Below are 19373 nucleotides of genomic sequence, written 5' to 3' on the forward strand. Positions count from 1 at the left end.
ATTTTTAATTTCTTTAGGAACTTCCATACTGTTTTATAATGGGTCTACCAATCTACATTCCCACCAACAGTATGCTAAAGTTTCCTTTTCTAGGAGTGTACTTTCTAGTAGGTTTTTCTGGTTATCTAATTTCAGTGTTTCTGCTCTTCTGCATAAACAACAAATGCCCACAATGAGAGAGGTTGCGATATTTGGAAAAAAAAAAAAAACTACCCATACTATTTCTACATCATTAACCCCTCTAGCGAACCACTGGGAAGGTCTCTTGATGCCTGAGGAGTCCATTTCTTGGTGAAAATCTAAACAACGCAGACCAGATTCTCAGAAAAGCTCCGCGAATGGATTAAACCTCCACAGAAGAGACTCCACTCAACTCCAAGTCTAGGTCACTGGTCCTCTAAATAGCGTTTAAGTCTCCTACAGGATAAAATCCAAGGAAAGTGTGCTGGGACCATGTTCCCTTGAGCCCTGTGTCTGCAGAGATTGGGGTTCAGCACTGCCCACACTCTAGTTCCAGACTTCTTCTTCAGCCCATCTACACACACAGCCTCAAGATGTGCTGAACTATACCAAGTTCCCAATGCGCTATGCTCTCTCTCATCTGCCCTTTTCCTGCCTAGAACATTCCTTTCCCATTTCTCTACGTGGCTATCTCTCTCTCTCTCTCTCTCTTTATTTTATTTATTTATTTATTTATTTTTGAGACAGGGTCTTACTCTGTCACCCAGGTTGGAGTGCAGTGGTGTGATCTCAGCTCAGTGCAACCTCCACCTCCTGGGTTCAAGCAATTCTCATGCCTTAGCCTCCTGAGTAACTATGATTACAGGTGCTTGCCATGACAACCAGATAATTTTTGTATTTTTAGTAGAGAAGGGTTTTTGCCATGTTGGCCAGGCTAGTCTCGAACTCCTGACCTCAAGTAACCTGCTTGCCTTGGCCTCCCAAAGTCCTGGAATTACAGGCATAAGTTACCATGCCTGGCCTTTACTTGGCTATTTCTAACCCTATGCAATATTCCATCACAATGTTTTCCTGAGCCCAATGGTTTTATGCAACTGGTTCACCCACCGGAATGTGAGTTCTCTGAAAACAGTGACTGTTTATTGTATTTTTGTGTTCCCAATATCTCATACATACGAGATACAAGATAAATGTTTGGTGACTGAGCAGATGGAGTCATGGGTACCAGTAAAACATCAGGGCAATTGGCTGCACAACTGGTGCACTGCCCTCTTGACATATGCTATGGACAATAAACTGAGAGTTCCAGAAAGTACTGAGGCATCCCTTGCAACTCTTGAATACATATTACATGGGATGAAATGCTGGAAGTACAGCCTGGCTAGGGTGGGTTAAACTGCCACAAAATTCAAAACTCACTTTCAGTCAGTTAAGGCAGGACTAGGGCATCCCCATAGGATTCTCCCACAGCAAAATGGGAAAGGTCACGAGGTTGGAAAGCTGAAAATGTCTATTTTGAAAAGTGCATCTGTTTTTCATTCCCCATCACACTCCCATATCCTATGTTTTCCGGAGGAAAACAGAAACACATAGCATACCTGAAGCAAAACTGAATACAAGTTCAAATCGGGGCAGGTAAACACCAGGTGACATTGCAAGCACATGCCAGTACTTGCGATACCAGAAAACTGCAAGTCAAGGAAAACCAAAGAAACACAAAGTAATACCGGAAAGCAGATACACATTGCAGGCAATGAAATAGAGGCAAACACAAAGATCAAAGGAAACCTCCCAGTGAAATAAGCTGAAATCATCAGGATCCTTTCCACTAAAGGAGCTGTGTGTCAAATAAAATATAAGTTAAGCGAATCTAATACCAAAAGGCAGTGAAGATAATTTCAAGTAATACTATTCATGAATCAAAACAAAATTTGGTAAAGGTTAAATAAAAACCTCTGTTCTTAAATCAAAGTAACACAGTAGAGATGTAAAATGAAAAAGCTTTGGTAACTTAATACATTGGAAAGTAGACTGAAAAGTAAAGAAAGTCCAAAATAATCATATAAGAAAAGAAAATACCGAACAAAGTAAGATGGGAAAATACCATGGGAAACAGGTAACCAAAATGATGACAAAAACTGAAAGAAGAAGGCTTACATGTTAATGCTCATGAAAACCAAATGTGAATGATGAAAATCTTGTACTTTTGCCTTAACGAAATGAGTTGATTGTTCAACCCTTTGTCCTAACAATCAGAACTTCCTCTAACTCAAAAGAAGGAACAAAAACTGTGACTCTCATAACTGTCCAACTACTTAATTCATAAAGTAAAACAGACCCTTTCAGAACATAAACACATTCTTACACATAGAAAGAAGAGAAAGAAAAAAAGGTTATTTAGGCCACTTAGCTGAGGAAATATAAAATATCTGCTTCTTGTTCTGCGCCATTCTTACCACAGATGCAAAATTTAAGCCTAATAAGGTTAAATGACCTCTTTGATAACCCAGACCAAGTCGTGAGAGCACTGGGACTTAAGTCCAATGTCTTGTCCTCCAGTTCAGGGTTCCGGCCACCACAGGACACCACTGCCACACACCCCACTCCGACCGCAGGGAGACAACCAAATATTAAAGGACATCTTTCTGGGACATAACACATTTTATCATGTAAATTACAGCTAGACAGCAGGAATAAATTCTCGTGTTCTATAGCACTGTAGGATGACTATAGTTAACAAGAATATACTATGTAGTTTCAAATAGCTAGAAGAAGGATGTTTAATGTTCCCAATACAAAGAAATGATAAATGTTCAAGATGATGAATATGCTAATTACCACGTTCTGATTACTATATGGTGTATATATCAAAACATTCCTTGGTACTTCATGCATATGTACAATATTATTTATCCATTGAAACATTAAAAAAGAAAAATCAATCCTTAAAATAGTGCATTATAGCAGTGGTATTGGGAAGATGATCTTGAACCAAAATATTTTAACTACATTTTGTTTTTAAAAGTAAATAAAATAAATTCAAAAGAATCAACAACATCCAGAAGAAAAATAGCATTTCTAAATATTTATAAACATTTCCTTTCTTCATCTTACCCCTAACTAGTATTGTTATAAAATTCTTTTCGATTTCTAGGATAGAATTTAAACAAATGCATATGATGGACTGTTACTGTTAAAAGCACTAACAATTTTCATCGCTCCACTTTTTATAGAGTCAATCGGCACCTTCTCACCAGAACCCAGCAGAGCACACATTTCAAAGGGGATCCTAAATTTCAAAGCCACTGAGAAATCATGGAAACTTCTTTCCTTCTGTACCAGGAAAAAAAAAAAAAATACTGGGAATGCTTCCACTTCAGAGTATTTTTTCAGCTATGCTTTAATGTCATCGAAACATATCAAAACATCACCAAAAATGTAAGAATCTTCTTGAAAGCCTTCCCAAAGAGGATTTTATTTTATAAAAATAATTATACTTACATATATTTATGCATGTGGTCCTTGTTTTTAAAACATTCATTTGGCCATTTTATCCCCTCTCCAAATAGTTGCTGAATGCTTATTCTAAGAGCTAGAGCTAGAAGAGTCAACAAAACAGCCAGTATCTCTGATCTTGCTGGGCTTGCAGACTGATCCAAATAAATAAATCAATATATAATATCTGAAGTGTTACCAGGTGCTATGAAGGAAAAAATGCAGAGAAAAAGGACAGTCAGGAAAGGGGTGCTATTTTTTCTCTAGTAGTTAGAGAGGGAGTCACCTGAGCACTGGACATTCAATTCAAAATATGTACTCATTAGAGCACTTTGAGCAGTAGCCCAAACAATTCCAAACAAAGTTCCCCTAGCAATCATCCTCCTGTTAGTTCTCTTGATAAGTGGATCATTTGCTTTATCAACCCTCATCACCACACAAGGGTTCACATGACTAACCCTACCATTATGGCCTCTAGCTGTAAGACGATTTATTTCAACATTAGCCGAAACTAACCGAGCACCGTTCCACTTAAGAGAGGGTGAATCAGAATTAGTCTTGGGCTCCAATGTTGAATATGCTGCAGGCCCACTGAAACATAAAGAAAAATGGCACTTAGCTAAGCAAATATTGGGTGGCAGGAGTATTCCAGGCTGGGGTAACAGTGTGTGCAAAAGCCCTGGGGGGAAGCATTCTTGGGAAGTTTGAGTAAAGCAAAGGAACCGGAAATGGTGAGAGTTGATAGATGTACTCAGAATGGCAGAAAATTAGTTCAGAGCAGTGGCCAGAGCCCAAGATCGGACATGGGTCTTGTAAACAATGATGAAAATTTGGGTTATATTCAGAATAAAATAGTAGAAGAGTGACATCATGTCACCAGGGCTTCAAGAAGATCATTCCAGATGCCAGGTGGAGAACAGATCAGAGCAGGGTGTGGGTGGAAGATGGTGTGGCCAGAGCAGAAGCAGACAAGCCAGTCAGGAGGCAACTATGACTGTCCAAATGAGAGACGACAGTGGCTGACACAAGGGTAGCAACAATGGAGGTGCGGCCAAGCACTCAGATTCTGGATATTTTTGTCATGGTCCAGCTGACAAAATTTGCCAATGAATTGGACGTGGGGTGTGAGTGAAAGACAAGAGTCAGGGGTGACTCCAAAGGGTTTGACTTCAGTAGCTGGAAAGTTGCAGTTGACACTTAGCAAACTGGGAAGCTCAGAAAGGAGATTTCTGCAGGGAAGGGGGAAGTAGAGAGGTGGTATTGAACTGAAAAGGTTTGCTCTACGTCACTAATCATTTGAATACAGACATCAGGTGCCAATTGGTAGAATGTGCTTTGCTTCACTTAAAATAAATTAAATTAGCATATTCCGACGTATCCTAAAATCTTTTCAAATTCATACGGCTCTTTCGTGGGCATGCTGTCACTTGTGTTTATGTTATACAACTTATTGGTACATCCTCACTTTTGCTTCATACCTCAGTATCTATTTTTTAAAATAGGAAATGTCCCTAAAGACAGAGCATCTTGGCCTCAAAACAGGGGATTGAGAACAACAGAAATTCATAAATGACTCCAAAGAGTCAACTTTTTGGCCAGGCACAGTGGCTCACGTCTGTAATCCTGGCATTTTGGGAGGCTGAGGCAAGCGGATCACTTGAGGTCAGGAGTTCAAGACCAACCTGGCCAACACGGCGAAACCCCATCTCTACTTAAAACACAAAAATTAGCCAAGTGTGGTGGCATGCACCTGCATTCCCGGCTACTCGGGAGGCTGAGGCAGGAGAATCACTTGAACCTGGAAGGCAGAGGTTGCAGTGAGCCCAGATCGCATTACTGCACTCCAGTCTGAGTGACACAGTGAGACTCTGTCTCAAAAAAAAAAAAAAAAAAAAGAGTCAACTTTTTCTTACAAGGCATTATTTGAGTCACTGAGTCATCACTGCTGTCCAAAATCTCCCCACATGTTTGAAGGAGTATGAAATTCCCCCTTTTAAAAAAATATGATTATTCCCTCTTACCTATCCATTGTTACTCTTACTCAAATTCTAGTATAATTGCAAGAATATTTGCCTATACCTTCTTCCAATGAGACATTTTCTCATTCAGTTTGGCTTAGGATAGGGTCTTCCTGCTAGAAATAATTAGAAAAGAGAAGGAATGTGGGCTTGAGAAGAAAAAGAGGTGATTAACAGCAGCAGGTTTTTACAGCTTTGGAGAAGAGAATGAAAAGAGGTAAGTGAGGTGGGTGTGGTCTGCTGCTGCAGAGGGAGTAGAGGCATCCAAGCAGAGCGCCTCCGAATTCCTGATCTCTACACAGATCCATTCAGGACCTAAATCATAGACTCGGATGATGATTTCCAAACTGACCTCCAGTGCGGCCTCCTCTTCTCAACTCTAACTGCGTATGTGATGCTTCCATTTGAACATCTCAATGTTTTGTCCTATCCAATGCATGCTTCTATCCAATCAGATATTGCATGCTCTGTCCTATCAGAAACATTCTTCTCCCAAAGCCCCACAGCCTCATTAACGTCCATCAGCATTGACATCTCTACTCAAACATCCCCTACCCAAGGAAGGCTCCCCTGACATCAAGGCCAGAGGCAGCTGCCCTGTTATTGTAGCCCTTATTCCTCCCCCTCACAGGCCTGATTCTGCTCATCATTATGTATTACTTGTGTAAGTGTCTGCTAAATGTCAAGGTCCCCCCAACAGCCTCTAAGCCACTGACAGCAGATGTATGTTTCTTTTGCTCACTGCTGTGTGCATTGCCAGATGTAAGCTCTTGGCTGGTGCACAAACAGCACTCAGTAAACATTTGGTGACTAAATGAATGAATGATGTGCTGGGGAGACAGACGTGAAGTAAAGGGTCATTCATGAAACAAAGACTCTCTGGTACGTTGCCTTTGGGAGAGACATCAATTCCAATATGCTGAACTGAGTAACATTAAATAAGGTTGATCAACATTAGTTCTTGTATTTGCTTTGGGTTTTATTTATCTCTTTAAATATCAATATTATTTTGCATTTACAGAACCAGGAAGGACACTGAGGGGAAAAATCAGTGACCCCATGTCCAAAAAAAGTAATCAGAGGTTGGGCATGGTAGCTCACACCTGTAATCCCAGCACTTGGGAGGCCGAGGCGGGTGGATCACTTGAGGTCAGGAGTTCCAGACCAGCATGGACAACATTGCGAGACCCCTGTCTCTATAAAAATTACAAAAGTTAGCTAGGTGTGGTAGCACACACCTGTAGACCCATCTACTCGGGAGACTGAGACACAAGAATCACTTGAACCCAGGAGGGGAAGGTTGCAGTGAGCTGAGATTGTACCACTGCACTCCAGCCTGGGCAACAGAGCAAGACTCTATCAAAAAAGTAATCGGGAAGTTACTGAACCCTTCTTTAGCAATTCGGACAGACACAAAAAGGGGAGATCTTCTCATGTATATTTTACCTACAAAAAAACAACTAGTTTATAATTATTTCATTAGTTACACAGAAAGGAGACCTTTAGTAAATTTGTACCAAAGTAAGGCCAGTCCAGATTTATAATTCAAGATGTATAGAATATAATAAATTTCATTCCCACTAGTGTTTCATTGTAATGAGTGCAAAATAAAAAAACAATTACACAGTTACAAAATCTTTCACAGCTTCATCATTGCCTCAGTCACACCACCAAGGTGTTAAGTTGCTCAATCTCAAAATGTCCTCCTTTGAGATTTCAGCAATATGGCCTTTGAGTTGAAAGGGAAATTCAGTATTGTTTTTGTTCTCATATGCTTCAGTCCTTTGCCCTTCCTTGCTGTACTAAAATATAACTGCAATGAGGTGAGGAAACATTTTAGTCTTAACCTTTAAAAACAGCTTTATAAGTAAAATTAGTTTAACATCCTAAAGAAATTCATGAAAGTTCTAGGCTTAATCCATCAGCCTGGACGCAGAAAACAGAAGATACAGGAAAAGAGTGGGTATATAAAATGGAGAGAAGATGATTAACAATCAATAGTGTTTCTCATTAGAAAAAAAAAAAAAACCCTCTCATATCCCAAGTATTATGCCCAATTTCTTTTGGCAAGATCTAACTCTGTCTGCAAGTTTATATTAATATTTAAACATATATACATTCATTGTAACCTCTTAGGCACCCCAATATTACTGTAAGATTGATTTTTTTCTTAATGGAAATCAGATACAAACTATGCAGAACTCAAGTTTCTGCTTTGACTGTGTAGGGTGTATATTTATCACACATAACTCCTGTGAAACAGACTCAAGTAGCAAATCTCAAGACCCTTTCGTCATTACAAATCCATTGCTGTGATAATAGTGAAGTAAGACAGCGGGAAAAATAACATGCAAAAATGCAAATTAGTAGGGTTTTTTCTTTAAAAAAACAAAAGGACTATTAACTTTCTGAATTTAATTTTAAATTCTCAAACACAGCCAGGCTAGATGTTCATGCAAAGGTGAAAATAATGTTAAAGACACTCTTGTGACACACTTAAAAAACAAATCGATCTTCTTTGTAAGCGGTGGATGTTTGATACCTCCTTCATCAGACGGTCTTGTTACCTCACTGCAGCATGAAAAGCTAGGGTAAATCTCTGAGATTTCTGACCTGTCGTCTCCAAGACCTGTACCGAAAGTACTGCTGGAATGGGATCGAGACCAGTGTCGCCTAAAGTGACTCGCCTTTTCTATATTGGAGGGAAAATATTTACACGTGTGATTAAGTGACTCGAAAAACAAAATCAACAAAAAAATTACTTAAAAGCTTAACAGAGAAGAAAAACAATCTCTTAGTAAAGAATAACTCAAAATCTCAGCTCTAGGCACCTATTCGCAAACTTCAGCATGCATTGCATCAACTACATGAGGGACTTAACCGTCATTTTATGCTTTTTTAAGTCTCAATTTTAAAGGACAGGTAAGGGATAGGACATTGACAAGGATTAAGAAACACTGGTAAACTAATAAATTTTTGTTAATTGTAAAGCCTGGTTTAAAATAATTCCTTTAAACTATCACCAGGTATATAGTATTTGTTGCCTTTTCTTTATTTTTAGAAAATCAAGTGACACTGGCTAACTATATGAATGAAATTGAGTATAAAAGTACTAGAATTCCTACTTTGCCTCGGGTATTCAATTCTATTCACATCAACAATTAAATATAGTGTAGAAATCAGGGTTTAGAGCAAGATCTAAATGACATAGCTATCTATTGTTTAACATAACTGTATAACTGTCAGAGAAAATCTGAAATGTCAAATCAAGCTATCATTCATACCCCAACTATCCATTTTTTTGCCTTTAATTATGAACTTGCAATCTAAGTTAAAAGCTAACTATGCTTCCTATGTAAACTATTCATTTTATATTACACAAAATGTCAAAGAACATTTTAAAGATACTTGAAAATTTCTTTTAAGACATTTATGATGCCCTATAGAAAACCTTTCTACTGTTCTATATATCATTCCTTAAACCTACCTTTAAAAATGATAACAATGCATTTTATGAAACAAATCTCCTTTTGTCTCAGCAGTTTGATGAAATCCGAATAACTGTATTTGTAAACCCCGAAATTCTATAAAAGCGTTCTTACTAATAAAAAGCTTATTTAAAGGAATCTAGGACAGACTAATTAAGATATATCAAAAAGTCCTTTTGCAAGCTTTCTTTTCGTAAATGATTAATTGTATTTAAAAGTAGCATAGTATTTTTTTGGTTTGCCAAATTCTCAGCTTTAAAATTTACATTACACAGTATAGTGAACCTCTACAGTTCATAGTGGTTTCAATTTTGGGACAAAACCAAAAGTGAGCAATACCAGAGAGCATATGTAGGCTTCTAGACTGAATATTGTCTTCCAGGGGATCGAGGTCGAAGATGGAGCCAGGATCTGTGCGCCAAACTTTGAGGTCTTTTGTCAAAAGGAAGAAATCAACATTCATCAAGAAGGAATTAAAAAAAAAAAAAAAAGCCAGTACCCAAAAGAGTCAAGACAAAGTCTGCAAAGGAGTAGATATAAAAAGCAAACATGTAACAGACAAACTCACAGTGCTACTGACTTCAGAAGAGGATGAAAAAATACTTGCTTTCACAAGCATCTGTTAAGAAATCTTTGTAATCAGATTGAAGCTGCCTGCTCTATTCATTGAGCTGCCCTGCCAGACCTTGCTGAAGGACCTGTGACCCATTACAGATACACAGGAGCACATGGGGCAGCTATATGCATCCCCCACAGCACCCCCAAATCCCCAATCGCTCTTGCTCTCCACAGGCTGAAACAAGCAAAATGTTTGATTATAGCTTCTGATTCAGGACATGTGAGTAATTCATAGGAAACAATTGAGAAGTTTATGTTTAAAAAACAAAACAAAACAAAAAAACTTCCCTTCCTATAACAGAAATAAATATCTAAAATGTGGAGTGGTGGCAAGTCTAGTTTTCATTCTGAGTCCGCGAGTGCAAGCTAAGTGTATCTAATAAGATACACTTATTTAAAAAGTGTTATAAGCAAGGCACACAGCAAGGAAATATGATGAATGAAAAAAGAAATAATATCAGCTTCCTGCTGTCAATGGACCCCTGCTATAGTCAGTGATTAGACTGTGCAAACCACTTTATTCTCCTCGTATTTTAATAGCTTCTGAATTCATCAGTCTATCCAACAAAAGGGCATCAGATCCTAAAATAAGCTGTTTACTTACAGCTGTACCAACAACTGGAAAATAAAAACCTAGTTACAGACATATGGCAGAAATGGAGCTAGAGCAAAAACAATTCATTTGTAAAATGGAACTGAAAATTTGCTTGTCCGTTTTTAATTAATATTATGTAGTGCTGACCATATGCCAGGCACTATTCTCATCTGACACCTAATTAATTTAAGTTTCATATATACCATCCTCATTTTGTAGATGAGGAAACTGAGTCACAGAGAAATTGAGTAGCTTGGCCAAGTTTACACAGCTCGTGAGAAGTAGCAGAGCCTTCAACAAAAATAGAAGCAGCACAAATTGGCTTAATCTGAATTCCTCAGAAAATCTCTAAACGTGTATTTTCATGCCTGATACAGAAGATGGCTCATTGGAAAGTTTAATGTTGGCCAATTACGGAAATCTCAATGGAAAACAGTTCTTCCCAATAAGAATAAATAAACTGACTTCCGGATTGCCAAGTAAGTAAATAACTTAGAGTTATACATCTTATATTTTATAAAACAATCATAATTTCAACCTCAATGGTTTTGAGTACTGAATTCTGAAAGCCCACGGTCTAGACATTTTCATGGTTTTTAGCAACGACCTCACCATCATTCCTGACCTCTGACGTGTGCAGGGCCTGGGAGTAAGCTGTACAGACTTTAGCAGTTCCACCCTAAGTGAGATAAATCAGAACCCCTGCACTATCCCTTAAGATAGTTCCATCCGTTTAGCACAAAGCAATGAAACTCTAATTTGGTGTCACATTTAATGAAAACATCACAACCCATCCATCCAACTTAATGTGATCCTTTTAAGTAATCAACTCCAGCAGATCAGCAAAGCTATCAATTGCCTACAAACATGTTTGGAATCCTTCTTCAGAAAATACTTTCAGAGTCACTTTAATATAATCATAGAAGTTACTTAGTGCTCTGACTTTAGTACACTGGTTTACCCCGTCAAATTTACACTTTCCCCGCATAACTTCATAACTTACCTCTATGGCCTTTCACTAGTACCAAAAAATAAGCTCCTACTTTTGAAGATAAAGAAAACACTGATATTACTGAGTGGCATATACCAAAAATATTCTTTAAGTTGCATAACTGGACTACATAATTCAGAAGCTAACTGCTCTGAAGGAGACAATAGTTTTGAAATGTTGACACAGATTGAAAAATCGATAACCATCCTTCCTAGCCCTGCCTTATACTTCAGTATGATCTTTTCTGGTATCTCAGCCACCATTCAACAAATATCCTTCTAGGATTTCCCCTGACTATAAGAAACAGAGAGCAGGAATAAAAGTTTGCTCTCTTAATTGCAAGACTTTCAGATGGCTCTCAACTACTCCAGTCCAGAAATAGTATTTTTTAAATGAGCTATTACTACTATGGAATACCATCAGAACGCCCCTGGCATGTCAGTTTGTGATCAAAGGACCTAAATGCAATATGGTTATTTCTGCCACTCATGCACATGATGTCAACAGAACAACACATCGACCAAGCACACGGGCTGAAGAAAAACAAAATAATTGTTCAACCATTGTGATCACTCATATCTCTGCTTCTTTGCTTAACAAGAAGGAACATTCTTAACACTAGCAAGGTATTAAAGACAGAGCTTCCAATAATAGAAAAGACTTGAGATGATACCAGGTGAAAGCCAGAAATCCCATTACACATAGTACAAAAATAATGCTTTACCAGTGGTCCATTTTAAATTGGTAGCACACCCAACATGTAATGAGGAGTCAGATGACTAAAGAGGGTAATTCTGAAGCTAGAACAAACATGATCTTTTCGACCACATACACCTGCCGAGAAAGGCCATCAGCTTACCAACAATGATTCCAGGTCTCCTGTCCATCTCCACGATGTGAGGGTGGACCCCTTTATAGGCAGCATCGCTGACTACCTGGGTGTTCTTCCTCACTCTCTCTGTCACCGGATCGTCCACGACAGGAGTAAAGCCTCTCCCCTTTGTTTTTTCAAAATCTTCATGGTATTTTACCTGAAAAACGAAAAATCAACATACTGAATTTTGCTGATAGGTACCTCTTTCACATTTTGATTAAAGGACAGGTGTACACTGCGCTGACTGCGTGCAGATTGTCTACACATATGTATCTTTTCCAAATACTCCAAAACTAAACTCTGGAACTTCAGTTTCTTAACATCAGAAATCAAGTGCTGATATTTTCACAAAGCTTTTCATCATCATAGCTCATATCTATTTTAAATTATATGTAAAACTATATCTATTATTAGTGAGAGGTTGTAAAAAATACATAATCTCAAATCCTGGTTACTTCCTAAAATATACTAAGTATAAATTAAATTTCCTATCTCTTAACCTTCAATATCCAATAAAGTGGTATCTATCTCCAGGCAATCATTCATGAAAATGGCATTATTTAAAATTAGTTTAAAATTTTATAGGTAACAATATATACCGTTTTTAATATAATTACAAAAACTTGTACCTCAAAATACACTTTTTTCATGTCCTGAAATTAGGTCCAGGAGATAGTTGTATAATTGTAAATTATACTAGAAACCACTGAATTGAACACTTTAATGGGCAAACTTTATGGCAGGTAAATTACATCTGATAACATTTTAAAAACACATTTTTAAAAACACACTTTCAAAAATACACTTTTTAAAATATTCTTAATGACAGGCAAACAGACCAAATTTTGTCTTAGAATTAATTGGAAAGATGTCTACACGAATGTCTTTCACACCATGAGTTTATAGTAGTCACATTAGAAATAAAGACACACCAGAAAAAGTCACTGAGAAAAATCATTTTATTAGACTAAATATTTCCATTACATTTCAGTGTGATTAGAAATGCCCCTCCCCTAAAAGACAAGCCAGCCACGTTTCCATGCTTTGTTAGTTATCAGATTAATAGTGAAGTAATGCCATCCGTGCACTGGACCTGGCCATTCCTTAGCATGTTTTAAGAATGATTTGGTTGAACTCTACCATTGAAATATGATTTTGTGCTTCTTTAACATGTCTCATAGCAGGTGTATCTAAAATCAGACTTGGTCTACCTTTCATCTGTTTACGGTCCTGGGTATATTTTACCTGCAAAGTAAATAGCAGACATAAGACAATGATAAGAAAACACATGACATCACTTTTTTAAGCTTTACGAATGAGTGAAACCATATGCAACATACATGAAATTATTTTCCAGATAACTTTTTCAATGAGTTAAATTTTGTTCTAGAATAGCAACCTAAAATTTTACATTCAAAGATCTCCTCCACTGCCTACTGCAAAATGACCTAAATCTATCAACTGAAAACAAATGTGTGAATGACCAATAGTAACTAACTATCTAGTCTGTAAACCCGGCAGGCCCGGTGGCTCATGCCTGTAATCACAGCACCTTGGAAAGCTAAGGTGGGAGGATAACTTGAGGCCTGGGGTTTGAGACCAGGCTGGGCAACCTAGTGAGACCCCACCCCTGCCCCCACCCATCTCTATAGGTAAAAATTAAAAAAAAAAAAATTAGCTGGGCATGTGCCTGTAGTTCCAGCTATGTGACAGGTTAAGACACGACAGCTACTTGAGCCCAGGAATTCAAAGCTGCAATGAGCTATGATTGTGCTATTGCACTCCAGCCTGGGCAACAGAGACTGTGTCTCAAACACACACACACACACACACACACACACACACACAAACTGGTTACCATATTTAAGTTAAACAGAGAAAATCCAAAACTATTAAATAGAACCCAAAGTTATTTTGTTTCTAAATTTCCCCATTTTCTACTATAAGAGTGTTGAAAAATGCATACAACCTACTCTCTATTTCTTTTGATTTTTTTCTCTGCTTAGGTAATAAGAAACAATGAGGAACAAATCTAGTTGTTCTTCTAAGCAGCCACAACTTAAAGGTAATTTATGTGGACAGAAATGCCACTAGGAAGCTGTAAATTGCAAAGCCTAAACGCTGATTCTCAGGCAAACAGCTATTCAGGGTGTGCTAAGAAAAGCGTCTGTGTTCTTGACAGCTGCCCATCAGAACACTGCCATTTATGAAACTGATTAGGTGTAAGATTTGGATACTGCTTATTGTGGACCTGGGGGCATTATGCACAATTCAGAATTGAAGCCCTGATCTTCACTACGAGGAAGCACAATATTCAAATAAGATACTAATGTGCACCACCGGACTTTGGTGAGCAACTGAATTCTACATTAATTGTATTTAAGGATTATTTTCTGTAAGTCTTTAGTGGGAGTAATGATTCATCTCCTATTTTGTTTTGCAGACAGCATTTAACAATCCATGTTCAATGAAATATTTCAGTAAAATGACAGTTATTTAATGCACACATCAAAGGCTTTATCACTTTCAAAGACATGGCTAAAATAGCATGAATCGTTGTTTAAATGAATATAATTATAAAGTAAGCTTTGAATGTAACTGTTGGTCACATCTGGAAATAAAGAGTTGCACGATAATGTAAATGTTTGCAGTGGCAGCTTTTGGAAGTCATCTGAAATAACACGTGTACTTATTGGATGTATCACAAATATTTCTTGAAAATAAGGTTTATTTTCACAAGCAAAAGAGGACCGCAAGTAAATAATAAAAGACATTCTTTGTGATAGTCTAAAATGAAAAAAACCACTTGCCGAGCTAATATTTTCTTGATTCTTCTTCACTCTTTCCATTTCAGGAGTTACACTTAAAGCAGTAGCTCTTCCCAGATGACCTTTGTAATAAATCTATCATTTCAGAGAACAAAAAATAGAATACTATGAATCAATTCAGCTAAGAGGCTTATTTATTTATTTATTTAAGACAGGGTCTTGCTCTGTCACCCAGGCTGAAATGCAGTGGTACAATCTGGGCTCACCACGGCCTCGACCTCCCAGGCTCAGGCAATCCTCCCACCTCAGCCTCCCAGGTAGCCAAGATTACAGGCACGTGCCACCATGCCTGGCTAATTTTTGTATTTTTGTAGAGATTGAGGTTTGCCATGTTGTCCAAGCTGATCTGAAACTCCTGGGCTCAAGTGATCCACCCACCTCAGCCTCTCAAAGTGCTGGGACGACAATCCTGAGCCACCATGCCTGGCTCACAGTATTTATTTTAATGAGTTAGCCAAGGAAGTTGTGTAGGAAACTACAAAAAATATTTTCAGAGGTTGAATTGTATTTAAAATGCTGGCATCTTAAATCAATCTATTTCATTTCATCCCAGAAGAGAGTACATGTGTCCAAATCACTGTGGATGTACTCAAATACATAGGCATACCACCCGTAAAGCTGTAATAAATATTTAATCACAAAAGGAAACGAGAACAAATGTCTTCATGGATATTACTTAAAGGTAGTCACCATAGACTGGTACTATATGGTCGTGGTTTCTTAGGAATTAACTGCGGCAGAATTTTTGTAAAGATGTGTTTAAATAGGTGACTGTGGGCATCCTTAGAAAAGCCAGCATACTTCTCACTGGTCCATTCCTTGTCTCAATAACCATGTTCCTTTTTGAGAGTAATGGAGTCACATCAAGCATGACTCTAAATATATGGGGGAAAGATGAGCGTCTACTTCTCTAAAATATAGTTGTTAGGAAAAGTATCAATCACCTGCCTTTGCATTATAAACTAGTTAAATGACTTTAAAGGTGTGAAGAATAAAGTATTTCTTTGAACATAATAGATTTCCAAGTTTCCTCTTCCAAAGAACCCAATCTATATGTTAATGACTTTAAACGAGGACTTTCTTCTTGAACTGCAACCGTGAATTATTTCAACAACAGGGAATCAGAGCAGGCCACAAGTTGGTGTCCAGGTAAAAACTGCCAGCCCCTTATTAAGTGCCCCCAAAACGATCCTGCCCCATATAACTTATTCAGCCGTGCACACATTATCATTTCTTCCTAGACATTGCCCAAAAACGGAGCCATAATTGTGGGGAGTGGAAAGTGGGGCTCGGAGGGGAAGCACAAGAACAGGAACACGTGCGGGTAGAAAAGGGAGGGAAAAATGTTTGCAGGGCCAGGATGCCAGAAGCTACAACTGTGGGCCTTGAGAGGACCAGAGCACCCATCAGTTAGATGGCAAGACAGAAGGGATACACAACAACCTGTCAAAAAAGTCACCCTGGCCCGGTGGCACACACCTGTAATCCCAGCACTTTGGGAGGCCAAGGCAGGTGGATTGCATGAGCTAAGGAGTTTGAGACCAGCCCAAATCCCATCTCTACAAAAAATACAAAAGTTAGCCAGGCGTGGTGGCATGTGCCTGTAGTCCCAGCTACTTGGGAGGCTGAGGTGGGAGGATCACTTGAACCCAGAAAGCAAAGGTTGCAGTAAGTCAAGATTGTGCCACTGCACTCCAGCCTGGGTGACAGAGCAAGACCCTGTCTCAAAAAAACAAAAAGAAAAAAATCATCCTAGTGAGTCACTGGGAGCCCTGAGGTGGGGAACACCTGACTGTACCCACAATATCAAAGTCCCTGAAATCTTTCAAATAAGTTGTTAGTCAAATGAGAACAGGACATCACTCAAGGTTATGAAAACTCTGTAAATACAATCCCTTCGTTCACACGTGGACAATACATTTGATAGTGTAAGAAAAAAGTTACTAAGATGACCACACATTGCTGATGTTTTTCTGGTTTTCTTTTGCCCTCTTCAGCTCTGGTGGATCAGAAATTGCAGTTCCCCGTTGAAGTTCTCCCTTATATTTTACCTAAGAAGGATAAATAAGAACTTTAACAGATAGCAGAACAGGCTCCACTGAAACACCACAGAGGACGAGGCTCAAAATTAACACCATCTTTTTACACATTTCTTTCCATAGTTGATTACATCAACCTTCACACTTACATATACGCCCACATTCCAATGGGTCTGATTTAGCAGGCACAAGTTGTTGGTGCTACTGTTTAAATATGTCTTCGATAAATACTTTCCTCTTCAATATCAAAATTAACCATACATTCCACAAATAAAAGTAATGGAATCATAAGGGAACGCGTTTTAAAGAAACGCCAGAATGAAGTCCTTACAAGAGAACTCTTGTGAAGTCCATTCCCTGTCAGTCTAGAAGGCTTTTTACTGTCTTCTGACCCTGGGGCTTCCCCCTTCAATAGAAGCTAAAGCTCTCTGACTCCTACCACCTCCCAGGGATAATACAAGGATAAATAGTGTTGAGCCTAATTCTCTCCACCCAGGAGAACTTGCTCTTACATTTCAAACTCTTTCAAAAATACCTGTCTTGGAAAAAGAAGGCTTTTGTTTGTATTGGTGAAAGTTCAACAATACGTTCCAATTTCAGCTCTGCCCTTACTAGCTGGGTGGGGGCCTGGGGAGGAGGCCAGTATGTTCTCTGACCTCCCCAAGACTCAGTTTCCCACATCTACCAGCCAGAGAAACAAACAGTGCTGACCTCATGGGTTTACATAGAACGTTAGCACAGGGCCCAGCACAGAGTAGAGGTACCTTGTTAACTATTTTTGCTTTATTCACAATAGACTATTGAATGATTGAAAAATATTTTCCATTTATGAGGCTCTTTGACTTGATACTATGTCTTAGAATGCCAGTCAAGCCAGGTCTTCTTTTGCCCTGTTCCAATACATACTTTTTTTTCTTTTCATATTGACATCAGATCCAGTATTCTCCATTAACTGCACTTTTTTTTAAGAGATTTACCAACTGAACTATGAGGTCCTTGAGGATAGAAAGTGGGTCTTATCCATCTTTGTGTCTGGGTGACCAGGACAATGCCCAGTCAATCTGAGTACTTAATGAAGATCTCTTGAATAAGCAAACACAGCTAAGGTACAGCAACACAGTCCCAACTTTCCTAGACACACAGTTAGTTCATGCCCTTCAACATGGAAATGTGAAAAGGAACATCCAAAAATGCAGAGGGTGTAAAGCTTTTCCTTTTTAAATTTTTAGACATTTTATTAAATCTGGAGATATGCCCTTTATCATCATCATTATTATTGCAGTTGTTAAACTTTATAGAAGAGTTAATGCTATATGGACATATTCACTTTTTCATATTATAATGATATGATTCATCCATATAATTGCATGTTGCTCAAATTCATTATTTTTTTAAAAACTTTTAAGTTCAGAGGCACATGTGCAGGTTTGCTACACAGGTGAACTTGTGTTATAGGAGTTTGTTGTACAGATGACTTCATGACCCCGGCATTAAGCCCAGTACTCAAAAGTTGCCTTTCCGGATCCTCTGCCACCTCCCACCCTCTCCCCTCCAGCAGGCCCTGGGGTCTGTTATTTCCCTCTGTGTGTCCATGTGTTCTCATCATTAAGCTCTCATTATTATGCAGTATTTGGTTTTCTGTTCCTGTGTTAGTTTGCTAAGGATAATAGTCTTCCAAACTGCATATTTTTAAATAAAAATATGTTATGTTTGAGAAAATATAAAAGGAAACAGAAACAACTTGCCGCACTCAGCTGCTCCTGGTTTCGCCTCACTCTCTCTGTCTCCGGGGTCACGCTTACCGGAGTGGCTTTGTAGTTTTGATCTTTATACTGGAGCTGAGAGACAAGGTGCAAGACAGTTTGAGATTATGGGAAATAAATACATCCCAAAGCATTGGAACAGATTTTTTTAAATGTCACATGGCTACAGAACATTCATTAATAAAATCATCACCAGGATTTCATAGTGAAATATGTATTGCTTATAGATTTTATCTTCTTGGTGATGTCAGTCTTTTCCTTGTCAAGTGGTTTTGTTGTTGTTGTTTTATTGTTGAGACAAGGTCTTGCTCTGTTGCCCAGGCTGGAGTGCAGTGGCATCATCACAGCTCACTGCAGCCTTAACCTCCCACGCTCAAGCGATCCTCCTGACTCAGCCTCCCAAAGTGCTGGGATTACAGGTGTGAGCCACCACACCCAACCCTTATCAAATGTTTTAAATCACACCTTTCGTTGTTTTCCTTCAGATTGTATTATTTATTGGTGGCCTCTCTGAGTGTGATCTTATCAGTAATAATGAATAATCCCTTCATCAATAAGAATGAATTCTATGAATTCATTTCTTCATAGCACTAAAGCAACATTTATCAAATTGCCATTTTATATCTAAAAATAATAATTCTACATTCTTATCATTGGGAAGGAGAGTCACAAAATCCTGTACGTGAACTTTAGTGATAGACTA

The 19373-nt window shown here is 38.4% G+C and overlaps 1 protein-coding gene across 6 annotated transcripts in view; it reads right to left on the minus strand.

Annotated features, from left to right (window-relative positions):
• Positions 1-19373, minus strand: part of NEBL (nebulette) — a 390572-nt gene that overhangs the window by 19987 nt on the left and 351212 nt on the right. For 3 of the 6 annotated variants that reach the window (XM_033209539.1, XM_033209538.1, XM_033209540.1), the window contains 7 exons: positions 18653-18745; positions 16827-16919; positions 14851-14943; positions 13181-13285; positions 12026-12197; positions 9302-9394; positions 8017-8166 (listed from right to left, as the gene is read on the minus strand). In XM_033209539.1, coding sequence (XP_033065430.1) covers positions 8017-8166; positions 9302-9394; positions 12026-12197; positions 13181-13285; positions 14851-14943; positions 16827-16919; positions 18653-18745 — 799 coding nt within the window. The remainder of the gene's footprint in view (positions 1-8016; positions 8167-9301; positions 9395-12025; positions 12198-13180; positions 13286-14850; positions 14944-16826; positions 16920-18652; positions 18746-19373) is intronic. The other 3 variants (XM_033209541.1, XM_033209542.1, XM_033209543.1) reach the window with 3 other exon arrangements.

This window comes from Trachypithecus francoisi, unplaced genomic scaffold, assembly GCF_009764315.1.
Source record: "Trachypithecus francoisi isolate TF-2019V2 unplaced genomic scaffold, Tfra_2.0 Lachesis_group9, whole genome shotgun sequence".
NCBI classification, from domain to species: domain Eukaryota; kingdom Metazoa; phylum Chordata; class Mammalia; order Primates; family Cercopithecidae; genus Trachypithecus; species Trachypithecus francoisi.